Below are 22,738 nucleotides of genomic sequence, written 5' to 3' on the forward strand. Positions count from 1 at the left end.
TAAAGCGCCAAAAAGGGCTTTTGGAAAATGAGATTTAAAATATAGTGAACCTCTTTCCCACGTTCCGTCTACATTGGGTATAAAACGACGATATGTACTTTAAATTGGATTTTTTTAACATTAGCAGCCTGGAAATTTCCCACTGCTAGGCCAAAGCCTCCTCTCCCTTTGAGGAGAAGCTTTGGAGCATATTCCACCACGCTGCTCCAATACGGGTTGGTGGAATACACATGTGGCAGAATTTCGTTGAAATTAGACACATGCAGGTTTCTTCACGATGTTTTCCTTCACCGCCGAGCACAAGATGAATTATAAACACAAATTAAGCACATGAAAATTCAGTGGTACCTGCCTGGGTTTGAACCCGAAATCATCGGTTAAGATGAAATATATGATAAATCTTGGAAAAACGGTTGGATTTTTTTGGTTATGATTTAATAAAAGAGAAAACACAATCAAAATATTTATTCAAATTACATACTTAATCGTGTGAAAATACATTATATATCTGTAAAGTAAATAAGAATTTCTGATTTAATAAATATAACATGGATCATGAACACACTATGAATATTCTCTTCTTGGTGTTCGATCTTGTATCCACTTAAATCTCCAAATTTTTATAATTTATGTATTTATTTATTTATTAACGAAGCATCTCGACTTCCATCACCCATCTCCACTTTGGTGGATACTTGGCCTGAATTAGCAGTCTATTTCAGAGGCTTTTATTATTTATATGTGCTGAATTGTAGCCAACAATACACGCACACTAGTCTTTGCTAGCATAACGTCATGTTTAGCTGTCACGCACACTAAGATAATAAAATTGACTCGTTTAGTTTAGTTATTTTGTAGTTGGACACTCTTTTTACACATATAAGTAATCTTAGTTTAGAGGTTCCTAATAAGCGCTGACGCAGCTAAGCCGCGCACCGCATCTGATGTTAATTTATTCTTACAATCCCACTTTCCCAAATTTTTTTTAGCTAAACATTTTTCTTGATATAATACTTGTTATATTATTTTATTGTATCAATGTATCCCTCTATAAATATTAGAGCGAAGTTTTACACCTGGTTTAGTATTTAATTTATAAGAATATATTTTTAAGTCCTCTTCCTGTTTTTTTTAATGACAATATTAAGATAGCATTTTATTGATGGTGTTGCTCAAACAGGAAATATTTATTTTCAATATATTCAATACTAACTGTCGTCCGCTACTTCGCTCGCGTTTAAGGTGTTGTTCGTGATTTGATAGGGCGTTAAAAGCCTACGTTCTAGATAAATAATAACAGACCGATAAAGTTACTTATGCATTTTTAATATTAGTATAGATTACTGTGAAAGTAAATTAACCAAGTAATATAATTATTTATCATTAAATGTCATTTAATATTGAACTGTGGTAATTGTTAATGTTACTATTAAAAATATGTTTCCGCAACATTATCATAGACACCAAAAAATAAACATAGAATATGAAGGAGAATTTTCGATAAGTCAAAATAAATGTACTTATACAGCTCCGTAGTCAAATTGTCTATTACCAAGGCATCATAACTTTTTCTTAACAATAGCTAGAAACCAAACGTCCCATTGCACCTTTTGGTAAGTGTTCACTTCCATAGACAGGAACTGTAAACTATTCATTACACCGTCAATTATATCCATCACGAGATCGAGATGCCATTACCTTTGCTGCATTCAAAATTATTTATTCATGAGCCAGAAATATTAGGTAACACCAATTTTCTTCTCTGTTAACGAACTTTGCGAGGCTAATACTTATTAGCTACGTCCGGACTCCGTACGGTAAAATACATACAAAGCTATCCCTCCTAACTACTAAAATACTCCTCTAACCTCTTCTTTAAATATAACTTTAAATATTTTTATATTAATTCCAAAAAATACTAAACGTTAATAGACTTAAGTTATAACAATAAGTACAGAAACATGAAAAATATTATAATATTATTTTATTATTATTAAAAAGCTTCTTTCTTTGGAAATAGTTTGGCATAGATTGTTCAAAAAATAAAACAAAATTACAACACTATGAATACTTATGTCGAGATACAACACAAAAAAAACTCGAACATATTTTTAAATGAATAATTCAACACTGTATTATTAGTAAATAAACGATTTCCCTACAAAATTCTAATCCTTTTCCCTTCAACATTATCATACCTTTGGTCCACCTAAAATGCTGCTGTTTAATAGCTCAACTAACACAATCCCCTTTATCTAAGGAATATGAAATTGCAGCAATAAATTATGTAAACTGAGATTCAAAAATTGTGTTCAAATAACCTGTGAAACCATCTCGGTGACATGTAATCCAAGACTTGACTAGCATCAGCGTCTTAGATCCAATAAATTATAACAGTTTTATTTTTAAAAAGAAGAAAGCTAACTATAAATAATGGTTACATAATAAATAATATTGACTAACTACTTTCTCACAGATATTCCTAGTTGGTTAAAGTATAGGAGCAGCTATATATACTTTAAATACGAATGAAGACTGTCGGACGGTTGGATATACTGAGGACTTTTTGCACGATCTGTAAAATGAGGATAAAACCAAAAACATTTATAAAAACAATTGAATAACTAAGTCCTATCTACGAATCTTATGTGTAACAACCTCTTCGGATCCCTAAGCTATTCCTCTTCATCACTTCACATTTTAATCTTAACATATATGATTTTTAAACTTTGGTTAAGTACAAGATTTACAAAACAATCAAGCAATAATCAATGTAAGTCCTGTTGAATAGCTCTTAAATTCACCGTGAAGGCTTGTAAAGATATTATACTGGAGATTATTTTTGGAAACTCAATTTCCAATACACGTTTATACAATGCCACTGGATAAACAATTTATCCGGGAATCTTTCCAAACTGTGCCCACGCCCTTTTTGTGGAAGTAGTGAGAATGTTTAAAGCAGAGCGTGACGAAGTCGCGTGCGGCAAAACAAAAGAAAGGCGAGTAGTGCCGCGAGAGCCGCGCCAGCTAGAAGAGTTTCTTCTCTACGCGTACCGCCTGCTCGTTCTACAACGGCACTCTAAAATATTGATAAATCAAGTTAATCAAGAGCACAATTCGTAAATTGTTGTCACACATATATTCTGAACTGTTTCATAAACAAGATGACTTCAACATACTTTTGACTAGCAATATGATGATCATTAAAAAGCAAAAAATTATCAGGAGACAAAATTAATAACAAGTATGACCAAACTTACCCAACCACCATGTCGAATAGCCCAGGGAGTTGCACATTGGGCTACATGCCTCGCAGCCCAATCCGCTGCTCTACACCAACCTCCAACCCTAACAGCACGAGCGACCACCTCGCACAGAAACGCCAGGACAACTAACGCTCTCTGTTCAATATGAACACAGGCCTAAAACAATACAAAATCTTTGATAAAACAAACCAGCTATCAGTTGATAACAATAATATGTAGAATGTTTGAAGGTTCAAGTATCTCGAAGACGGACGGACAAATTGGCCATTGAAATTGACACTGTGAAAAATTTAAAACATTAAACATTATTTACATCACCAGACTACAAACGCTACCGACCTTGGGAAATAAGACGGTACGTCCCTCGTGGCAGCAGTTAAACTGCTCTCTCACCTTCAAACCGGAACACAACAATACAAATGATAGCTTTTTGGCGGTAGAATATCTGATGAGTGGTTGGTACTTTCCCAGACGGGCTTGCACAAAGTCCTACCACCAAATAGATTATTATTTTCTTTATTTAAAAGATTAAAATCATTTTCTATTTAGTGACCAAATACAGAACCTATTCGTATATAAAAATATATTGTCTTATCTTTTTATCTTATCAACAACAAGATTAGGCAAAATAATGTTACCTGACATAATTCTTGCATAATATCTTCAAATTGCACCTCGTCTAAGCATAATAAAGGTATGTGCTCAGCCCGCGCTGCCAGCCGAGCCCTAGCCTTTGTTTCCCTAAATCTTCGAGCAGCGCGCTCCAACGCTCTCCAGTCCCTCCAGTACATCCACCAACCTCTAAAAATAGTTTACAAGAATATCCTATAACTTTATTCAGATAAATTGTCTTGTTTAAATTATTCTTTATTATTATGATTTCACTTATATATACATATATATGGTATATTTGAAAACTTATAGTATATTTATTTTTAGAGTGCGCATTTTTCTCAAGTAACCTTAAAACATAAGTTTTCTAAACTAAATATAATAATCTAAGTAGTTAACTATACGTTATATTGGATTTCTTTCCAATGAACGCTACTGTGACCAATTTCAAATATGTAATGTAAATGTAAATGTATTATATAGTTATGTACTTCTTAGTGTAAATAGATATACGTACATATATAAAGCTATTAACGTTACCTTTGATCAGGATTCGCGGGGACTATCATACATGGTGGCGGTCGAAGTTCTTCAAGTCTCAAGTGCTGAAGTAGCATTGCTCTGAACAGCCGTACACCCTTTTCCTCCTCTTCTCCTTCCAGGTACGGTCCTCTCCAGTGCCCTTGGCAATCATCACGTCTCTCTTCATCTAAGGATACCTGACGCCGGAGGGGAGCTCGTGGGGTATTGTATTCCTCTAATGACTGAACACTTCGAGCTGAAATATCAGTTGGGGTAAGGATATTAACTGCTCGAAGAATATCTAAACTTCAAATGTCTTATTTATTACTTTAGCACTAAATTCAAATGTTAGTTACATATTTGATTTTTAAATCAGTCCTATAAATATATTGAATCTAAATAGTTTCTCTTACATAAACACACAAATGTCACTCTTTAATCTAATTACGCGAAATTAACCACGTAAGTATCACAAATTCGAAAGATATCGAACTCTTCGTCTTCGTCTAACTAATTATCTAATTATATATTTACGTCTCTGTCACACTGTTCACGATTTACAGCAAGTTCGTGACACAAATAACATATTACATAAATGTGAATTTCCGAATATTCTAGTAATATTTTCTGAAATACCTGGTACAGCACGAGGCGGCACAAAAGCCATAACGGCACAGTTTTCTCACTGAAAGACTTTTTTCCTTCGACTCAATAATAGAAGTGACAGTGTAAACGCTAAACATAAGTGACCTTGCGTATTTTGTGTCATGTCACGGCCCTGACATAGATTTCTGAGCATGCGCACTAATTACTTCTCTCGTGAGGGAAGTTCAAAGCTTGAAGGAGGAAGTTGAGTACAAGTTTATCTTGTCATTTCGTGATTGTACTATAAAAATAATATTATTCGTATATTTTTCATTTGACTTAATAGTTTTCATTTTCATGTAAACCTGTTTTTATGAAATTGTACGTTAATATTTTTCCACTAACGTGATGTTCGTGGCGTTTTTATATCGTATATTTTAGAGTATATGTTATAAGTTTAATTGTGTTATTTTAATGTGCCTGAATTTTATTAACACGCTGCAAATTGGTATCACCATGCGGTCTTGTATAAAAACACTAGTTATCTATAACAGGCAAAACAAAACTTTTCTGTACCATTTTCTCCTCTATTTTCCAAGCGAGTTTTCATTTTATTTTCGTTTTGTAGCTATTTACGTCTTTCACTATTATAAATAAGAAAATGAAAAAGCATGCAAATTCATATATATTTTCCTCTTCAAAATTATGGTTGAATTTTCACCACTGGAAGAACACTAACAATTATGTTATCTAGTAAATTAATAAATAACTCTGGTAACAAGCTTTTCGAAAAATAGGACATTGTAAAATTAATTATTTATATGTTGCAATAGCGAATCAAATACAAAACTGCAAACAAATTGTTTGTATTTAAAACGTATAGTTATACTTTTGCAAAGAATAACTTGAAGAGATCGCTGTCATAGCAATTAGGCAGACTTTTGCAGATATATCTTGACTTTATTCTCTAAGTCCAATTGGAGCACAATCAAGAGTATCTGTATTGTATTGTCCTTTATTTTTTAATTACTTTTCAGAAAAAAAATTACAAGAAATGTATTCATGTCATACATTTACTTTAAATATAATCCATAGTATTTAAATACAATTGAATCCCCGCAGATCGACGAACGTCTGATCGTTAATAACACGAGGCTCAATTGGTTATCGGAACGGGTCATTGTGCAACTACGCTACTCCTATCTCACAGGAAGGACCACATTTGTCCGGATTATATTCAGATAACTCAGTTACTCTTTATATAGATCGACAGCTACTACGCTTTACTCTACTCGTAATCATTCTGACGTTGAAGCTGATTAAAGTGAGATCGTACGAGATTCAGACGCGTTTGAAGTTGAAGATGATCTGACAATGAAGATTGAAAATAAAAGTGATAAAAACAAAACAACGGACGTCGATCTACATGTACCATGCTGCAAAAAACTTTCTGTATTCGCGTGTGTGTGCGGTGTCCTATCATTACTTCTACATACATACAATTACACATCTAGTTTTTTATATGAATTTAAAACGAATGAACACAGAACACAAGAGACTGATTTTCTGACTTTAAACGATATAGAAGTAGATAGAATTAACGCGTTCGCTACAAATCCTGTCAGATTAAAAAGAGATGCTATGCTCGTAAGTATATTTAATTTTAGTAGTGTACTTGTTTGCAAAGATTCAGTGGAGTATTATATTAAATTTTAAATAAATTTGCTGAAACAAAAACAGATTTCGCAGGGAACTTTTTGAGGTTAAAATCGGTAAAAAATATTGTGTCCATATAAATATAAAATAACTCTTAAACTATACAAGATTTTCCGTCCCTTGTGTCTTCATATTCGGCAGTGGAATAGACGATGGAATCATAATAATAAGTGAAGATTTAATTAATACCAAAAATACAGCCCATTAAAGCCATACATCATTCTGTCATTTAACAACATAAGCTGTTGAGCAATAGTCCTGAAATATTTACTGGAGCTGTGCCGATAGTAAATTCAATCATGTAAATTACTAGTTTGCAAGCTATACCATAGTCATAGAGTATCAATATATGTCATTACTCAAACTATTTTATAGAAACAATCACCTGGTCAAGAAGACAACACAGTGGCACCACATGTGGAATTCTTTAACCCAAAAATGCGGCCGGAGCTAGAGGAGAAGGACGCAATAGAGATGAAGAAGACGGGAGCAAAAGGTCCAGCTCCTGGGGGCGATACGTGGGTCTGGCTCACAAGTTATTCACGAGTACCTGTAAGTTTTACGAATATTATGATAGATTTTTAAATAACTGGACCATAAACAGGCATATCTTAATATTCAAATTGATTATCTTAATGGATGTATTTTTTAGTTGCAAACTTTTTATGGTTAGTAATAAAAGTATAGTTAGTAGTAAAAACCTTAAAGCGAATGCAATAAACAATTAACATACTTTACTGGACTATAAAATATGTAACCATTTTCATCTCTTCTTATAACTTGTTCTAATAACTTAAATCGAAATTATAAATTCACATTTCAAAGACGTGACTGTTATTTATTATATAGTAAGCCCTTAAGGCTTCGTGCACATGAAGCCGTATCCGCACCCGCAACGTACGTATAAAAATGGAAGTGCTGCGCGCTGCCACGCATTGCGTGCAAAAATTTTATTAACATTATACAATAGTCACATAATGACGACCTTACCATGAAGCCATTCGGTAGCAGCTTATACTTAAATTGCGTTTTTTTTATTTTTTTATTCTCACTCCTAATATACTTATTCTTTAAAATATAAAAAAAATCACTCAATCTTAAAACAATATACACCAATTACCGACTTTCGTTCATTACGTAGTTCTCGTACTTGTTTGTACTTTGTAGATTAATGAATACAAATGACTACACTCTATTAATTAAAATATTCTTTGTTTGCAGACGTCGAGATAGTTACGATTAAAATACTTTAATGCACTGTATTTTCTGGTTTACTATTCAAAGGAAAAATTCGGATTTACTAGCAGCGCCGTTGGTATCAGTATTATATGTAGACACAGTATTGCAATCTAACGCTGTTTACCATGTGCCATGTGCACGAAGCCTAAGGGCAAGTTTATCGAGCGAACGGAAACTGAAGAAATACGCGATAATATGCCTTGATTTGCAAATAATAGTTAGGTCGCGCAAAATAACGCGTACGCTTGCGCAAATGTAAACATTTGCTCTACAACTCACTCTGATACTACCAACGACCAGCCTTTTATTTCATTTATATTTATTACAATAAAATATACCTTTGTAAGGTATATTTTATCTGAAAAATTTGAACATACATTAATAAAATAAAAGACAGAAAATATCAGAGTAGAAAAGCTTTCCTTTTTTGGCACGAAAAAACGTATATTATATAATATTCAAACCAGGACTGTAACAGTCTTAGATTCAAAACATAAATCCCTGGGAAAAATGTTTTTGTAACCGTTAACTTTTTGTGGCAAATTGCCAAAGAATATTGCATAGTGCGGATACGGTCTTCAAATATTCTTGAAAGCTAAAAGAAGTGTAGGCATAAAAATGAGCCATTCGTAGGAAATATGTTGAAGATTTCTATTGATCGAGAAAGAACGTAAAGCGTGAATTTGTGGATTGGACACGAGGATTTTATCTGACGGTTCAAACCTGACAGTAACATTTTTATTCGCATAATTCTAAATTATTATTTATATTAGACACAGTGAAATTATGAACACGTTTTGATTGAAAAGATCATAACTGTCTAAGGGGTCTACAGATGTCAGATAGAAGTAAAAGTTCACAGAAGATACAGATTGTACCAAATTATAGAATTCGAATTTGATTTTAAATTTAGTCACAGTTTTCAAGAGTTTTATTGTCATTGGGTCATCGGAGCTTAGACTTTGGCAGTGTTTATACGGCCGTGCCTCAGAAAATAATAAAATCTAAGTCGTGACCTGCGTCTGAGCTCTTAATACACTTTAGAGGCATTTGAATTAATATTTTTTTATTCGCATAATTTCAGTACAAAGTTGTACAAGGATTCTGCAAAGCAACACAAGATTATTGCCCACCTGGTGTACAAGGGCCTGAAGGGCCCATAGGAGCTCAGGGTCCAAAGGGCGAGAGAGGAGATGCGGGAGCACCAGGCACGCCAGGAAGTCCAGGAATGAGAGGTCCAGTTGGACCTCTTGGTCCAAAAGGTAAATTGAATCAACATGTAATTTATTTTAAATCGTCATATTTTTTTGCAATTTTTCTTACGTCTAAAATGCTGGCTAGTTATTTTTGTTTTTTGTATGTATTTTTTACTAGCGTGTCACAAATTTCTTAACGTCAAAAAAACTTACAGGGGAACGTGGATTCCCTGGTAATCCCGGCTTAGACGGAAGAGACGGAGTACCAGGAGAACCTGGCCTTGATGGACTATCAGGCAGAAATGGTGCTGATGGAGCACCAGGGAAGGACGGTCGCGACGGTATTCCAGGAAGAGATGGTAGCCCAGGGAAAAATGGAAGAGATGGCAAAGATGGTAAGAATGTTAATTATTGAGAAATAACAATATCAAGTGTTCATTTTTATAAATTCCTACTTAACCTTTCTTATGATTATAAGGATCGTTATATTTTTAAAATTCAGGCAAAGCAGGATCCCAAGGCCCACCAGGCGTAAGAGGTCCGAAGGGTGACCGTGGTCCCATGGGTCCGAAAGGTTTACGAGGCAATGACGGTCATGATGGAGCTCCGGGGAGACCTGGCCTATCCATCTATAACTATACTAAAGAAAATCAGATGTTTATACCACCAACGTTTGCATGTGAGTTTTTACGTTATTTTTTTTATATCTACTAATTAATTATAAAATATATGGATAAAGAATGAGTATTTACTTGGTGGCAGTGCTTATGAAATCCCGTCTGGTTTGGTACCACCCACCATCAGACATGATCATTTTCTACAGCCAAACAGCAGTGTTATATTGTTGTGTTTGAAGTGTAACTTCAAGTACAAGGGACATTGCTTAGTTCCCAATATTGGTGACGCATTATCTATGTAAGGAATGAATAATACTTCTTACAACGCCAATATTTATGGGCGGTGACCACCACTTGTCGCTGCGTCTGTACGCGATAAGCTCAAAAAGTACTAAACGGATTTTTTAGACGGTATTCACTAATGGACGAAGGGATTTAAGGTTAGGTTTAAGTGTGTAGTTTATAAAGGTTTTGTATAAAATGAAATTGATGTTGTTGAAATTGCCATTTATTATGATATATACGTTTAGAATCTACATTCTACCCGTGCAAAGCCGGGTATGGTAGCTAGTTTGTTATAAAATCTTTCAATCACCTCACATTTTGGTGATCCATATCTTGATTCATTATTTAAACAACCAATCTTTTAAGTTTAAAAAAATACAAAGGATTCATTCCCCATAAGACCTGTGTAATATTGTATATATTTTTTTAATATTAACTTCAGTGGAAAATCCAAGATTGATAGTACGCGAAGGAGACACAATGCGCATGGACTGCAATCCCAAGGGCTTTCCAGAACCTACCATAGAGTGGCGACGAGCTGATGGAACCCCAATCATTCAGGTATAATAAGAATGTATATGGTTACGTATATATTTCCTGTTCAATTTATAACTTTGAAAATATTCTTATAGGTTAATTTTATTTTTGGAATTATACATTTATTTGTATGAGAATAATATTTATTGAGAACTTAACATATTATGGAAAACAAAAAATAATATAAATATATAATAAGACATTATTTTTTTCATTAAAACAATGAAACCAATATTTGCTATGGTTAATCATATTTCGTTTTGATATCGAACATTACTTAATTTTATTTCGTTCAATATATTTCATCACGTGTTCGGCGGTGAAGAAAATATCGCGAGGAAACAAAAATGCATGTGGCATGTCAACATGCCATGGAATGTACATGTGAAGTATGTTTCTAATTCAATTTAATTTTACCACATGTGTACGTGGTGGAATTAGCACCAAACCTTCTCAAAGGGAAAGGCCTTGAGTCCAGTTGTGGGAAATTTACTTTGTTGAAATTTTATTAGTGTTCCATTTTATTGAGACTTAATGGTGGTTATATCATCCATCCACAACTCTTGCAGTTTCCAAGAGTTTTAGCGTATGTTATTGTAGGAATTAATATATGACAAATACGCACGTTTATAACACTTGATGCGTCTAGGGGCGCCTCGCCAACGATGGACAACTCATGGACCATGGTGTAGCGTCACTTAAACATATTTTAAATGCTTGCACCCGGGCGGTTGTTGCCCTTAAGACGGGACAGCAATATACATATATAACTGAGTATATAATGTACATAGTTAAGGATCGAATAAGGAAGGTCCTCTTATTGTTTTCCTCCAATAAAAAACAGATAGGTAATTATATAAACAGATAGATAATTATGTATATGTCGTAGGAAACTACTTTAATTATGATGATTTGTAAATGATAAATGATTCAGCCTTCATCTTCGGTTCATAGAAGAAACTTATTTGCTTTAGACTCTCCAGTATTACAGAAAAATATAGTAATCTAAATATTTTTCCAATATTTTCAAGGGTTCATGGCGTGATGCATCCGTAAGCGGACATGTGCTCAATATACCGAACGTGTCCCGTTGGCACACGGGCAAGTACGTCTGTCTCGCCAACAATGGCATGCAGCCACCAGCCAACCAGACCACTGACGTTGAAGTACATTGTTAGTAATTTATTTCGTTAACTATATAAACCAGTGGAAAAGACGAAGCGATAAGCGCCAAAATGATACTTTTGAGGAATGAGATTTATAGGAAAAACTTTAAAAGTTATTTTCGAAATGTACCAATTTGGCGCTTAAGCTTTACTTTACACTTCTCTTTATAAGCTATCTCTTTGGATTGTAACATTACATCCTTATTAAATAAGTTATATCCTTAAATTAAATTATAGGCGTGCGTTAGTACGAGCTACGTTTGTTCTAACAATATGCCTGCCGGCGTTCAGTTAAAAATATAAATTGTACAAATTTACAAATCATTGCAAACACCTCGACGAATCAGTTCTATATTACGTCCTTATGTCTCTATCTTATATATAAATAGCGGAAGTCGATTTTTGTCCCAGTGATTATAGGACGATAGCTACACGTAGAAGATCGTCTATGGTCTTATTTTGAAGAGCTCCCGCCCTAAATGTGTAGAAAATTAAAGAGGACTCTTGATTTTAATTTACTAAATTGTTAGGATTTAACAAATAATTCATTTTAGAGAGCGGAAAAATGTTACTGGCCGGATAGGGACTGGCGCTATGGTTGTATAAAAAAATGTAAATCGTGACAAATGTCGTCAGTTTAATTTGAAATAAAATAAAAAAAAAACTTGTCATAGGTTTCAAAATTCCTAAAAATCTGTTGAATAAAAGGGAAGTCTCGCGAGAGACCCACTAGTTTACACTGACTCATAAAGCTCATAACGAAACACAATAAAGTGTGCGCAAAACGACTAATGTAAACATACATACAAATTAAATTAAATTTGCTAATGCACGCTATAATTGATTTAACGAGGAAGCGCGTCTTATGAGTGAACAGGTCTATACATTATGAATAAAATAAGTAATAAAATTTCTGACTTAATAATTGGAAATCTTGATCTTAAACGAAGATTAAGGATTGAAACCCGAGGATGTACTGAGTTTATAATTCATCTCGTCAATAATAGAACAAGAACCTGAGATGAGATTATAATGTATGTCTTTTAGATATATTTAAAAATATCTCGTTTTTTTCCAGTTAGTCCGTACATACGGGTGCCTAACAACATTGTGTATGTTTTTAACAAAACAGTCAAAGTCGAATGTGAGGTAAGTAAAGTATTTTATTTAATACAAAACTGTAAAGTGTATATAATTATAATTTTTTTTTTTGTTTTTTTTTTTTTGTTTTTTTTTTTTTTTTTTTTTTTTTTTTTTTTTTTTTTTTTTTTTTTTTTTTTTTTTTTTTTTTTTTTTTTTTTTTTATTTATTATATAAAAAGTTTTTACAAAAACATAAGTTCTCGCCAAGCTGGTATGCTTAACGGCGAGACGCGCTCGTTATTACAGAAAAAAAATAATAATAATAATACAGTATTCATTTCCCATATACATTTGTTTAAATATCACAATGGCGACATTTTTTCTTCATCGAGAAACAAATCCCTTAACTTAATCTTTAACAGTTTTCTGCTTATTTCATTTTTTTGTCTTAGCATAACATTTCTATTGAATAATTTTGGTACCATATATTTATTTGTTCTTTCCCCATAGTAATTATTTATTTTTGGCTGATATAACTTTTTGTCGGTAACTCTTCTCGTATTATATTTATTATTTAATAATATTTTATATTTGTCCTTGTAATAATATTCTAATCCTAATAAATATTCTACCTTTTTGTCAACTGGTAATATTTTGCATATATGAAATAGCCTATCATAGTCTCTATTACATCTTTTCTTAACATTTTTACTAACTAGGAACTTGATCAGTCTTATTTGTATTTTTCTTATATATTTTAAATATGTTTTAAACGTTCGTCCGTATACTATAAGTCCGTAATTTATAAGCGAATCGGCGAGTGCGAAATACACTATTCTTAACATGTGTTTATTTAGTATTGGTTTTAAATGATAAAATTTACTTAACACTGCTCTTAAACTATTACAAATATAATTTACATGTATCTTCCAGTTTAAATGTTTATCGATATTTAGGCCTAAATACTTAAATTTATGTACATATTCTATTTTAAGACAGTTGCAGTTTGATTTATTATTATGCAAGCATTCATAGGTGTGCCCTATTATATCGAGATGTTGTGTTTCACCGTGCTTAGCTTTCTGGTTATATGGCGAGTATATATGCATACATTTTGTTTTTTCTATGTTCAATATAATCCCATTGTCATGCGCCCATTTACAAATATTTTCGAAATCTTCTTGTATATATTTTTGTACCTCCGTTATTTCTTTTGACGCATAAATTAAACACATATCGTCTGCATATATAAACATCCGACATTTTCCGACTACATTCGACACACTGTTAACATGCATGATATAGCCAACCGGCCCGAACACCGAGCCGGTCGGAACGCCTAGTTCAACAGATGCTTCCTCACCCGAGAATCCCGCGATTACCGTGCGAATTTTCCTATCGGTTAAGTAGTTTTTGAGCCAGTCATTAGTCGGCCCACGAATACCACACTCTTCCATCGACTTCAACAGCATGTCATGGTCCAGAGTGTCAAACGCCTTTTTATAATCAATAAAGAGTGCTATTAATTGTTTACCCGAGTCTAAGGATTCGTTGGTGTATTCTGCAAATTCTGTTAAGGCAGATACAGTGTTGCGCCCTTTCCTAAATCCGTGTTGATTATTAGACAACACGTTATAGCGTTCTAGGAATTTACTAACCTGCCCGATAATAATTTTTTCGACAATTTTATCAATAACAGACAGTATTGCTATAGGCCTATAATTAATGTAATCAGAGTGACTACCAGACTTATATATAGGACGTATTATTGCACATTTTAACTTATGTGGATATATACTCTCGGACATAGACATATTTATAAAATTAGCTATAATAGGACTTAACTGTTTACATAAATACTTAATGTCCTGCACCCGTATTCCATCTACACCGGGCGATTTGTCACACGACAACATATTAATTATTTTTTCTACGTCCACTGCACTTACTTTAATAAATTTAAAACTAATATCACATGGATTCACATATTGCTTCCTATCTAAAAAGTTTACATTACATACATGTTTAATAGCCTGTATTTCTTATAAATATGGTCCTAAATTCTCATATAGCGTCTTAATATCATATGTACGCATTCATTATAATCATTTGGAGTTATAAAGGTCGATCCGCATCAGTTCAGCCTTCATTTACCTTCTATCACCTATGTAGGTCCAATATGTCAAAGCACTTGTTTGTTTTTGAAATGCATCCTGACTTTAAGCTTTTGTACTAATTAAAATTAAAGCGCCATATGTCAAAAGAATAAGGAACTATTATAGAAACGAAGTCCATTAGGATCATCCAGAGTAAGTTCATTAATAAACTACAAATGTTAAATGAAAAAAAAACGGTGTCAAAGTTCTGGAGATATATGGGTATTCTATTAAAATTTGCTTTGATATTGATAATTTCCATACTACTAAGTCTAACAAAAAGACAGCTTTATCGAGCGTGGAATCAATATTAACACTGATAATTTATTTGAGACTTAGACTAAAAACGATTGAAACTCCTTCCTCAGATACAGGCCTGGCCAGAACCAGTTCTAGCTTGGGAAAGCGATGGAGTTACTCTAGAAGGATCTCGATATAAGATGGAAGTTTCCACAACCGGTGACCCTTGGAGGTGGATCATGAGACTTGAAATACCGAACCTTAGAGAACACGATCTGAAACAATACAGCTGTGTGGCGAAAAATGAGCTCAATAACCAAACAGTTAAAGGACATATTCGTTTGATGTGTATGTTTTCCATTAAAGGTTTTTTGTTCATCTACTGACCAATGGATACGATGAATGTTTAATTCACCATTCATATTTTCTCAAATTTAGACATCGATTTCTTGTAAATATATATATATATATATATATATATATATATATATTTTATCAAAAATATATAAAAAAAGTCTCACAACAAATTAGTAAGAAATAATTTAATATTTTTACGGTCATAGACATGATCTAAATTCTAAAAAAAATCTGATAGAATTTGAAAAAAGGCAACTCTATTAAAGACATATTTAACTTTGGCACGCAGATCCGGGACCCAACCAGCACACACAAATCCAGCAGCCCATGGAGTTCGGCTTCCGTCCCCCAACACTCACGTCATATGAGGAGTTGTGTCAAGTTCAACGCTGTCCATCCTGTCCACGATGTGACCGCGCATTGCTCTTAATATCCACGATGAATACCACAGCCGGGTACAAGCCTAGGAGAAACATAAGTACGTCCAAATCTTAGCCTTTTTATGTATTTTCATCAATACACATACACACACACACTTCGTAATGATTATGAATATTATTGAATGATAATATCCACCTGATCGATTGAGGCTATGACATTTATTCTGTAAGTATACTGTGCAGGACATATTAAAGTGTGCAAGTGTGTGCACAAGCACTCTCTATTCTTTAGTCTTAAAATCCAATGGGATGGCAATCCGACACGTATGAAAGAATTCACGTCAACGACTAAATATGACTTTCAAGACGAAAGAGTGTAAACACTAGTATCTTCCAAAGAACTTCTTGTCAGTAAGAACAAAGTAAATAAGTAAAACATTATATATGACTTTGCCCTCGGAATCTACATAAAAACTGACCGCTAAAACAACACGGCACACATTGACACTGGAATAACACTACTATAGAATCATATAATTTACTTCTAGTAGTAAGTAGAAAATGCATATCGTAAATGGAAGGGAGGAAAAGTTATAACGCGAAAATGTCTTTTTACCTAAAAAGAATAAGAATTATACTAAATACTAGTACTTTTCTTCCAGGCTTCAAACGGGTATAAGTCATTAGAGTCTATTTACACCTTTTAGATTAAAGAAAAAAAACATAAAAAAAATAATTCTTGTTTTTGTCCGGCCAGGAAAGTTATGCCATGTAAACCTTCAATTTGTTTATTGATGAAAACCACATTAAAATCTAAAGGTAGCTTAAAATGCCTAAGCGTACAGAGGGCGGGAAGCGATTTTATTTAATAATGTATAAAGTTTTTTTAATATCTTTTTCAGATTGTCAGTTATATGCGATCGGTAAGCCCGTGTATCACCGTTACATAGATGAGTTGTTTGGGGCATGGCTGCGGGACTCTAACGCTTCCGACAGTCAGGTTCGTTTTTCATTTGCCACTAATTCCTATTTACAAATTAATATTTGACCGCTCATTCTTGAAGATATAATTCAGGTGTCTTCACCTTGGATTGAGTTTGGGGTGAACCGACATCGTCGCAGTTGCATGCAAAAGCGATCCAGCTGGGTTTTTAGGGGGTATTCCGGTGTAACGGTAGTCCTGATTACCGGTGAGCCCCACATACCGCCCCCCCCCCACAGCGAGAAAAAAAAAATGGGGTGAACCAACACAATAGATAAATAATAGCATTTTAAATAGTCGTTAAAATATCAAATCCAAAGAATAAATAACATAGAAATAATATTTTTAGAAAGAAAAACTTTGGGCTACACAAGAGAATGACGTCGAAAGACTGAGGGAGTATAGAAGCAAAGCCAGCTTCAAGTCGGACCATGTCGACGAGTTCCACAAGTTACAAAAGCCGTTCTTTGTAAGTAAAATATATATACATACCATCATTACATTACTAGTTTTAATTACTGGGCTAAGGCCTCCTCTCCCTTTGAGGAGAAGTTTGGAGCATATTCCACCACGCTGCTCCAATGCGGGTTGGTGGAATACACATGTGGCAGAATTTCGTTGAAATTAGACACTTCACACTATGTTTTCCTTCACCGCTTAGCACGAGATGAATTATAAACACAAATTAAGCACATAAACATTCAGTGGTGCTTGCCTGGGTTTGAACCCGAAATCATCGGTTAAGATGCACGCGTTCTAACCACTGGCCCATCTCGACTCTTGTCTTACATCAATGATATTAAAATAGGGTCTTGGAGCTATAATGGACCGGTGGACTCAAAATAAAAAGGATTGGAAAGGAAGGTGAAGGAAAACATCGTGAGGAAACCTGCATGTGTCTAATTTCAACGAAATTCTGCCACATGTGTATTCCGCCAACCCGCATTGGAGCAGCGTGGTGGAATATGCTCCAAACCTTCTCCTCAAAGGAGAGGAGGCCTTTATCCCAGCAGTGGAACATTTACGGGCTGCTAATGCTAAAAAAAATGATGTAAGACATTGTATAATTCAGGATAATTTTAAAGTAAATTTATTTAAGTTAACTATTGCCAACTTACCAATTTGCAATATTTCCTGTAATTTAAGGGTAACGGCCACATCGTCTACAGCGGGTCTTTCTTCTACCAGGCGAATGAGTCAGGCAACCCTGGTGACATCATACGTTACGATTTGACTCAAAGTCGTATAAAATCGGTACACTTACCACACGCTGAAGGTAGATTGTACAGCTCACAGCATAATCAGGTCAATGATTAATTTTTTTTTTTTTTTCAAATACTAATTAATCATATAATTATTGTATTATTATCACTAATGAGTTCTTGGTCTTGTTATACTTTTACTGATTCTTACTACAGAGTACTTCAGAATAGACACTTCTCTAATATATACGTCTGGCGTGTAACCAAAGTCCTTGAGATTAAAACATAGACAATTTTACAACTTTTTAATAAATATTATATTCCTAGCAAATATAACATTTATAACAATGTAATAAGTTACTTTTGTTTGCAAGTCTGATGATCTTTTATCCGATTTCGGCCAAAGCGCCGGTTGACCCGTCTTCGGTTTTGTAAGATGTGTTCAAGATGACATTCAATTTACCAGGTCGACTTCAGTGCTGACGACAACGGTCTGTGGGCTATCTATTCTATTGAAGGTTCGAACAATACAGCAGTTGCCAAGGTATGAGCAATAATTTCTACTGGCCATTTGTTGAGAATTAATATTTTCTATGAAATGTCTACATTCCGTGGAAAATAATATCGTTGGCGCCAGATTTTAAGGGTTTGGAGTTCGGTCCAGGGGTAACGAAGAAACGATGGCCTCGAATTAATTATTTTTCTAATTTAAATTAAGAGATCAAAAGCTCATATTGAAAAGGACCTGAGGCTTTGCCTTCTTCTAAATCTGGTCCCGTTTTCAGTACCTTTTATTTCCCACTTTATTTGATGAAAAATAGTTTTATAAACATTTACACGAGACGTGACAGTCGTGAGCTAAATGTACTCAGTCAAATTGTAAAAATACTTTGTTGTAAAATGCTTTAAAATTTTAAAGCGCTGAGTAAACATTTGAATATAAAGAATACCATTGAACCAAAAACTTGGTAGACTATTGTAATTTATTTATCTATAAATGTTATATAATGTACACTTCTTATGTATTTTTCTTATTCTACTTTTACTTAAAATATTAATTGGCGCTACCGTCAGCCATTTTGGAAAATTTGTTAAAATCTGATTAAGATAAATTCGAATTCGTGATAAACATTTTCATTACAGCTCAGTTTTGATCCAAACAAGGACGATTTAAATATAGATTACATTTGGAATATATCTCTGAATCACAAACAAGTAAGTATGCATTATTTTTTAAATACATATAATAGTTAATATCTCTTTAAAGCGTTCTAAGAGAAAATTATCTTGTAATGTCTAAGAGATTAGAGAGAAAATTCATAATACCGAATGCTGGGCGAATTTTGTCACCAAGACAATTTGGCTTGAATTTGTCGCAACGCGGTGTTCGGATTTTTTTATGCAATTGATTTAAACTCAAATTGCAACATTTTTATGCATTTGTGTCGTTTTATAGAAACAATTTTATTCACTTTGATTTTGAAAACCAGAATTTTGATGATAGTAACGAATATACATATATTTTCGGTAATTGGTCAGTTGTTTTAGTATCTATTCCGAATCCGATCAAATCGAATACAATATCAAAATATTCGTTCAAACTATAATAAGTAATGGTAAACTTTGCTGCAAATTACTTTTCAGGTAGGAGAAATGTTTATTGTATGTGGTGTACTTTACGCGTTGGACTCGGCCACAGAGCGCGAAAGCAAAGTCACTGTGGCAATTGATTTATACTTGAGCAAACCGGTGGAGGTGACACTGCAGTTCACTAATCCCTTCAGAAAGACCACGCAACTCGGATACGACCACACGCATAAGGTTCATATATACAATACAACCATAAACAGACAGCGTTCAATCAAAAAACTTATCAGAAACGAAACGAAATCAGTAACGTTACATCATTAAAATTGAAATTTAACACTTAGACCCCGAACAAATTGCAATTGAAACTTAGTTCTGAATTTTAAACTAAAATACTAGATACTATAAATATTAGCAAAGCCTGTTTTAATGTAATTAATATTAATAGTAATATATTTCCTTCTTTAAACTCTTTAATCGTAAAACTAGCGTTGTGCTATGTCGGGCAGTGAATACGTCACCAGCCCACGATTACAATTCTACTAAAATACAACCCATATGATACGTTCCACATTCGATTCCGAACCAACTTCGACCATCCTCACAAAAATATAACACAGCTTAATTGTAACTGAGGCCTATTCTACTTATTTATATCGGTCATGATACGATCCCAATTAACTCCCAATTATATATTGGTTTAACTTTGACTGAGTCCCAACAGTAAGATCGTTGTTAGAATGATTTCGGGTTCACACCCAGGCAAGCACCACTGAATTCTCATGTGCTTAATTTGTGTTTATCGAATATAAATAGCATTGGAGCAGCGTGGTGGAATATGCTCAAAAACTTCTCCTCAAAGGGACAGGAGGCCTTCAAAGTCAAAGTCAAAAATCTTTATTCAATATAGAAGTGTTTACACTTGCTTATTGATTGTCAAAAATCTACCACCGGTTCGGAATTTAGCACCTCGGACCTGAGAAGAACCGGCGAAAGAAATTCAGCGGGATATATATATATATATATTTTTTTTTAACCATTTTCCATGTAAAATGATAAGTATATTTTAGTTATTTGAAACAGCCTGGAGGCGAACATTTCATTCCCAAGGTGTGCAGTCAACTAAAAAGTCATTTGTGTTGTAAAGCAAAGCCTTAGCTTAGCAGTGGGAAATTTACAGGCTGTGAATGTAATGTAATGTAGTAGAATAGGAAAACTGCTGAACAGCAACGATTACGTTTCGATTCGTATACGATAAAGTGACAATATGTAAGTAGTATTGGATTCCAGGTTCGAATATATACAAGTACAGCGTCGCTATGTGGCCTGAATATTGTCAAAATATTGAGGCATAAGAACTTAACAATTGTAATGCACTATATAAAGCTTGTAACTGCAGGAAAAATATAGACTCTGTTTTTTTTAGTTGGACTAGATTTGCAGATTTTTAAAATACTCCAAATAAATTATTTTCAATCATTTAAATACTCAACTTAAAATAGTCAATGTACTCAAATTAAATATTCCAAATTTTTGACCAACTTTTATGGTGGTATAGTCTATGGCATTCGTTTAAGGTTTGTTTATATTTATTCCTGCTTCGATTGGAACAGACTATACGTTAATATATACCGCAATTTAATTGTTTTTAATGTTTTTGTTGTCTAGTCTCTGTTGTCAGTCTCGTCCATGTTTATTTAATTCAATATATATCTCAGGAACTTGGTATAATGGTATAATAATGGTATCAAATTAGAATAAAGACGTCATTTTAGTTAGTTTTTTTTTTAATTTGTTTAAGTAAAGAACCATCTAGCTATAACGACAAGAACTTATCATAGTTCTGTAGATTCTAATGTTACGTTATTAATGCGATAGATGTCACTACTTGTAACAAAATAGAGTAAAAATTATTAAGTAACTTTAAAGCGCCATCTATGATTGTGTGACCGAAGCTTTTGAAACCAATTTTTTTTTAATTATAAAATATTTGTTTTTTTATTTTTAGGAGCTGTATTCATGGGATCGAGGAAATCAACTTACATATCCTGTGAGATATAATGAACTACCTGGCCCTTGATATAACGATGATTACTTAATAAAAATATATATATGATATTGTGTAACACATTTTATATTAAATAATACATAACTGATTTGTTTTTATTACTTTACCAAAATATTCCTATGAATGCACACACGCAAACGTACTTCTTAATAAACAATTACAGCAAAAGTAACTTTTCTGTCCTTTTGGTGTGATAGGTATTTTGTGCTGTGCTATTGACAAAATATAGCGCCTGACTGTGACCTTAGTCAAAATCATGTAACTGGCAGTACACTTCTCCCGTACCTTTTATTAAAAGAGATCCCACACCCATCATTGAAGTCTTCTGAATGTGGACCATTGGGACTCCGCATCCGCAACAAATCCGCAACAAATATATTTGATAGAACAGTTGCTTTCCCTTACCGTAATAGCCCCAAATATTAGCACCTTACGTTGCTACCGCTAGTCTGTTTCGTAATAACTAATAAACCTTTCGTTCGAGAATAACTTATAAGTCACCAACAAATATGTTTTTCTTTAATAAACATCACCAGCCACCATCAAAATCCCAATAGTATATTCACAGCTAATTTCGACCAAACAATCATTTAAGTATAGCCTATTCCAACAGTACACAAATAAGTTTCGTCGACGTTCAAAACGCAATTTTTTCGCAAATCGATACTATCATACATTATTTAAGTTCTCGACCAATGATATCGCGTCAATTCGCTGTCAAATGTTGTTTATTTATTTGGCTTTGTCCTCTTGAGGTTGGAAATTGGAATGTACTATTGAATTGGAGTACAATTCAAATGCATATGGCCCAAATACATGAAAATCGTCCCCTAAATAATTCATTCATAAACTGACCTACAATGACAACATCAACGTCAAAAGTCACTTTAATTAATAGTTATTAACGTACATAATAACCAAACGACGTGTTGTTTCGCATGAC

General features: G+C 33.6%; 2 protein-coding genes across 3 annotated transcripts; one reads left to right on the forward strand and one right to left on the reverse strand.

Annotated features, from left to right (window-relative positions):
• Nucleotides 1–507: 507 nt before the first annotated feature.
• On the reverse strand, nucleotides 508–5,161 carry LOC125070300. Its single transcript, XM_047680101.1, has 5 exons — nucleotides 5,037–5,161; nucleotides 4,419–4,656; nucleotides 3,905–4,067; nucleotides 3,261–3,422; nucleotides 508–3,079 (listed from the first exon to the last, which is right to left on the reverse strand). The coding sequence occupies exons 1-5, from the start codon at nucleotides 5,065–5,067 to the stop codon at nucleotides 2,954–2,956; spliced, it is 720 nt and encodes a 239-aa protein (XP_047536057.1). The 5' UTR covers nucleotides 5,068–5,161; the 3' UTR covers nucleotides 508–2,953.
• Nucleotides 5,162–6,229: 1,068 nt separating this feature from the next.
• LOC125070512 lies at nucleotides 6,230–21,889 on the forward strand. Of its 2 annotated transcripts, none has more exons than XM_047680407.1 (17): nucleotides 6,230–6,632; nucleotides 7,077–7,253; nucleotides 9,025–9,202; nucleotides 9,406–9,531; nucleotides 9,639–9,815; nucleotides 10,481–10,599; nucleotides 11,607–11,748; nucleotides 12,820–12,890; nucleotides 15,348–15,567; nucleotides 15,866–16,054; nucleotides 16,859–16,956; nucleotides 17,288–17,407; nucleotides 18,085–18,243; nucleotides 18,607–18,684; nucleotides 19,284–19,355; nucleotides 19,785–19,961; nucleotides 21,736–21,889. In XM_047680407.1, exons 1-17 carry the CDS (start codon nucleotides 6,360–6,362, stop codon nucleotides 21,805–21,807), a joined length of 2,448 nt encoding a protein of 815 aa, XP_047536363.1. In that variant the 5' UTR covers nucleotides 6,230–6,359; the 3' UTR covers nucleotides 21,808–21,889. The 2 variants fall into 2 exon arrangements, with proteins under 2 accessions (XP_047536363.1, XP_047536362.1); XM_047680406.1 differs by having other exon boundaries at nucleotides 6,231–6,632; nucleotides 9,352–9,531.
• Nucleotides 21,890–22,738: the final 849 nt, after the last annotated feature.

The sequence above is a fragment of the Vanessa atalanta genome, chromosome 17 (genome assembly GCF_905147765.1).
Source record: "Vanessa atalanta chromosome 17, ilVanAtal1.2, whole genome shotgun sequence".
Lineage (NCBI taxonomy): Eukaryota > Metazoa > Arthropoda > Insecta > Lepidoptera > Nymphalidae > Vanessa > Vanessa atalanta.

Bases quoted from the DNA above. Each gene is read 5' to 3' on its own strand.
- LOC125070300 (XM_047680101.1), bottom strand. From the start codon at position 5,067: ATGGCTTTTGTGCCGCCTCGTGCTGTACCAG. The intron at 3,423-3,904 runs GTAACATTATTT...GTATTGTTTTAG, and splicing joins TTATGCAAGAATTATGTCAG to GCCTGTGTTCATATTGAACA. The intron at 3,080-3,260 runs GTAAGTTTGGTC...TCAATATTTTAG, and splicing joins CTATTCGACATGGTGGTTGG to AGTGCCGTTGTAGAACGAGC.
- LOC125070512 (XM_047680406.1), top strand. From the start codon at position 6,360: ATGAAGATTGAAAATAAAAGTGATAAAAACAAAACAACGGACGTCGAT. The intron at 11,749-12,819 runs GTTAGTAATTTA...GTTTTTTTCCAG, and splicing joins CACTGACGTTGAAGTACATT to TTAGTCCGTACATACGGGTG. The intron at 19,356-19,784 runs GTAAGTATGCAT...ATTACTTTTCAG, and splicing joins TATCTCTGAATCACAAACAA to GTAGGAGAAATGTTTATTGT.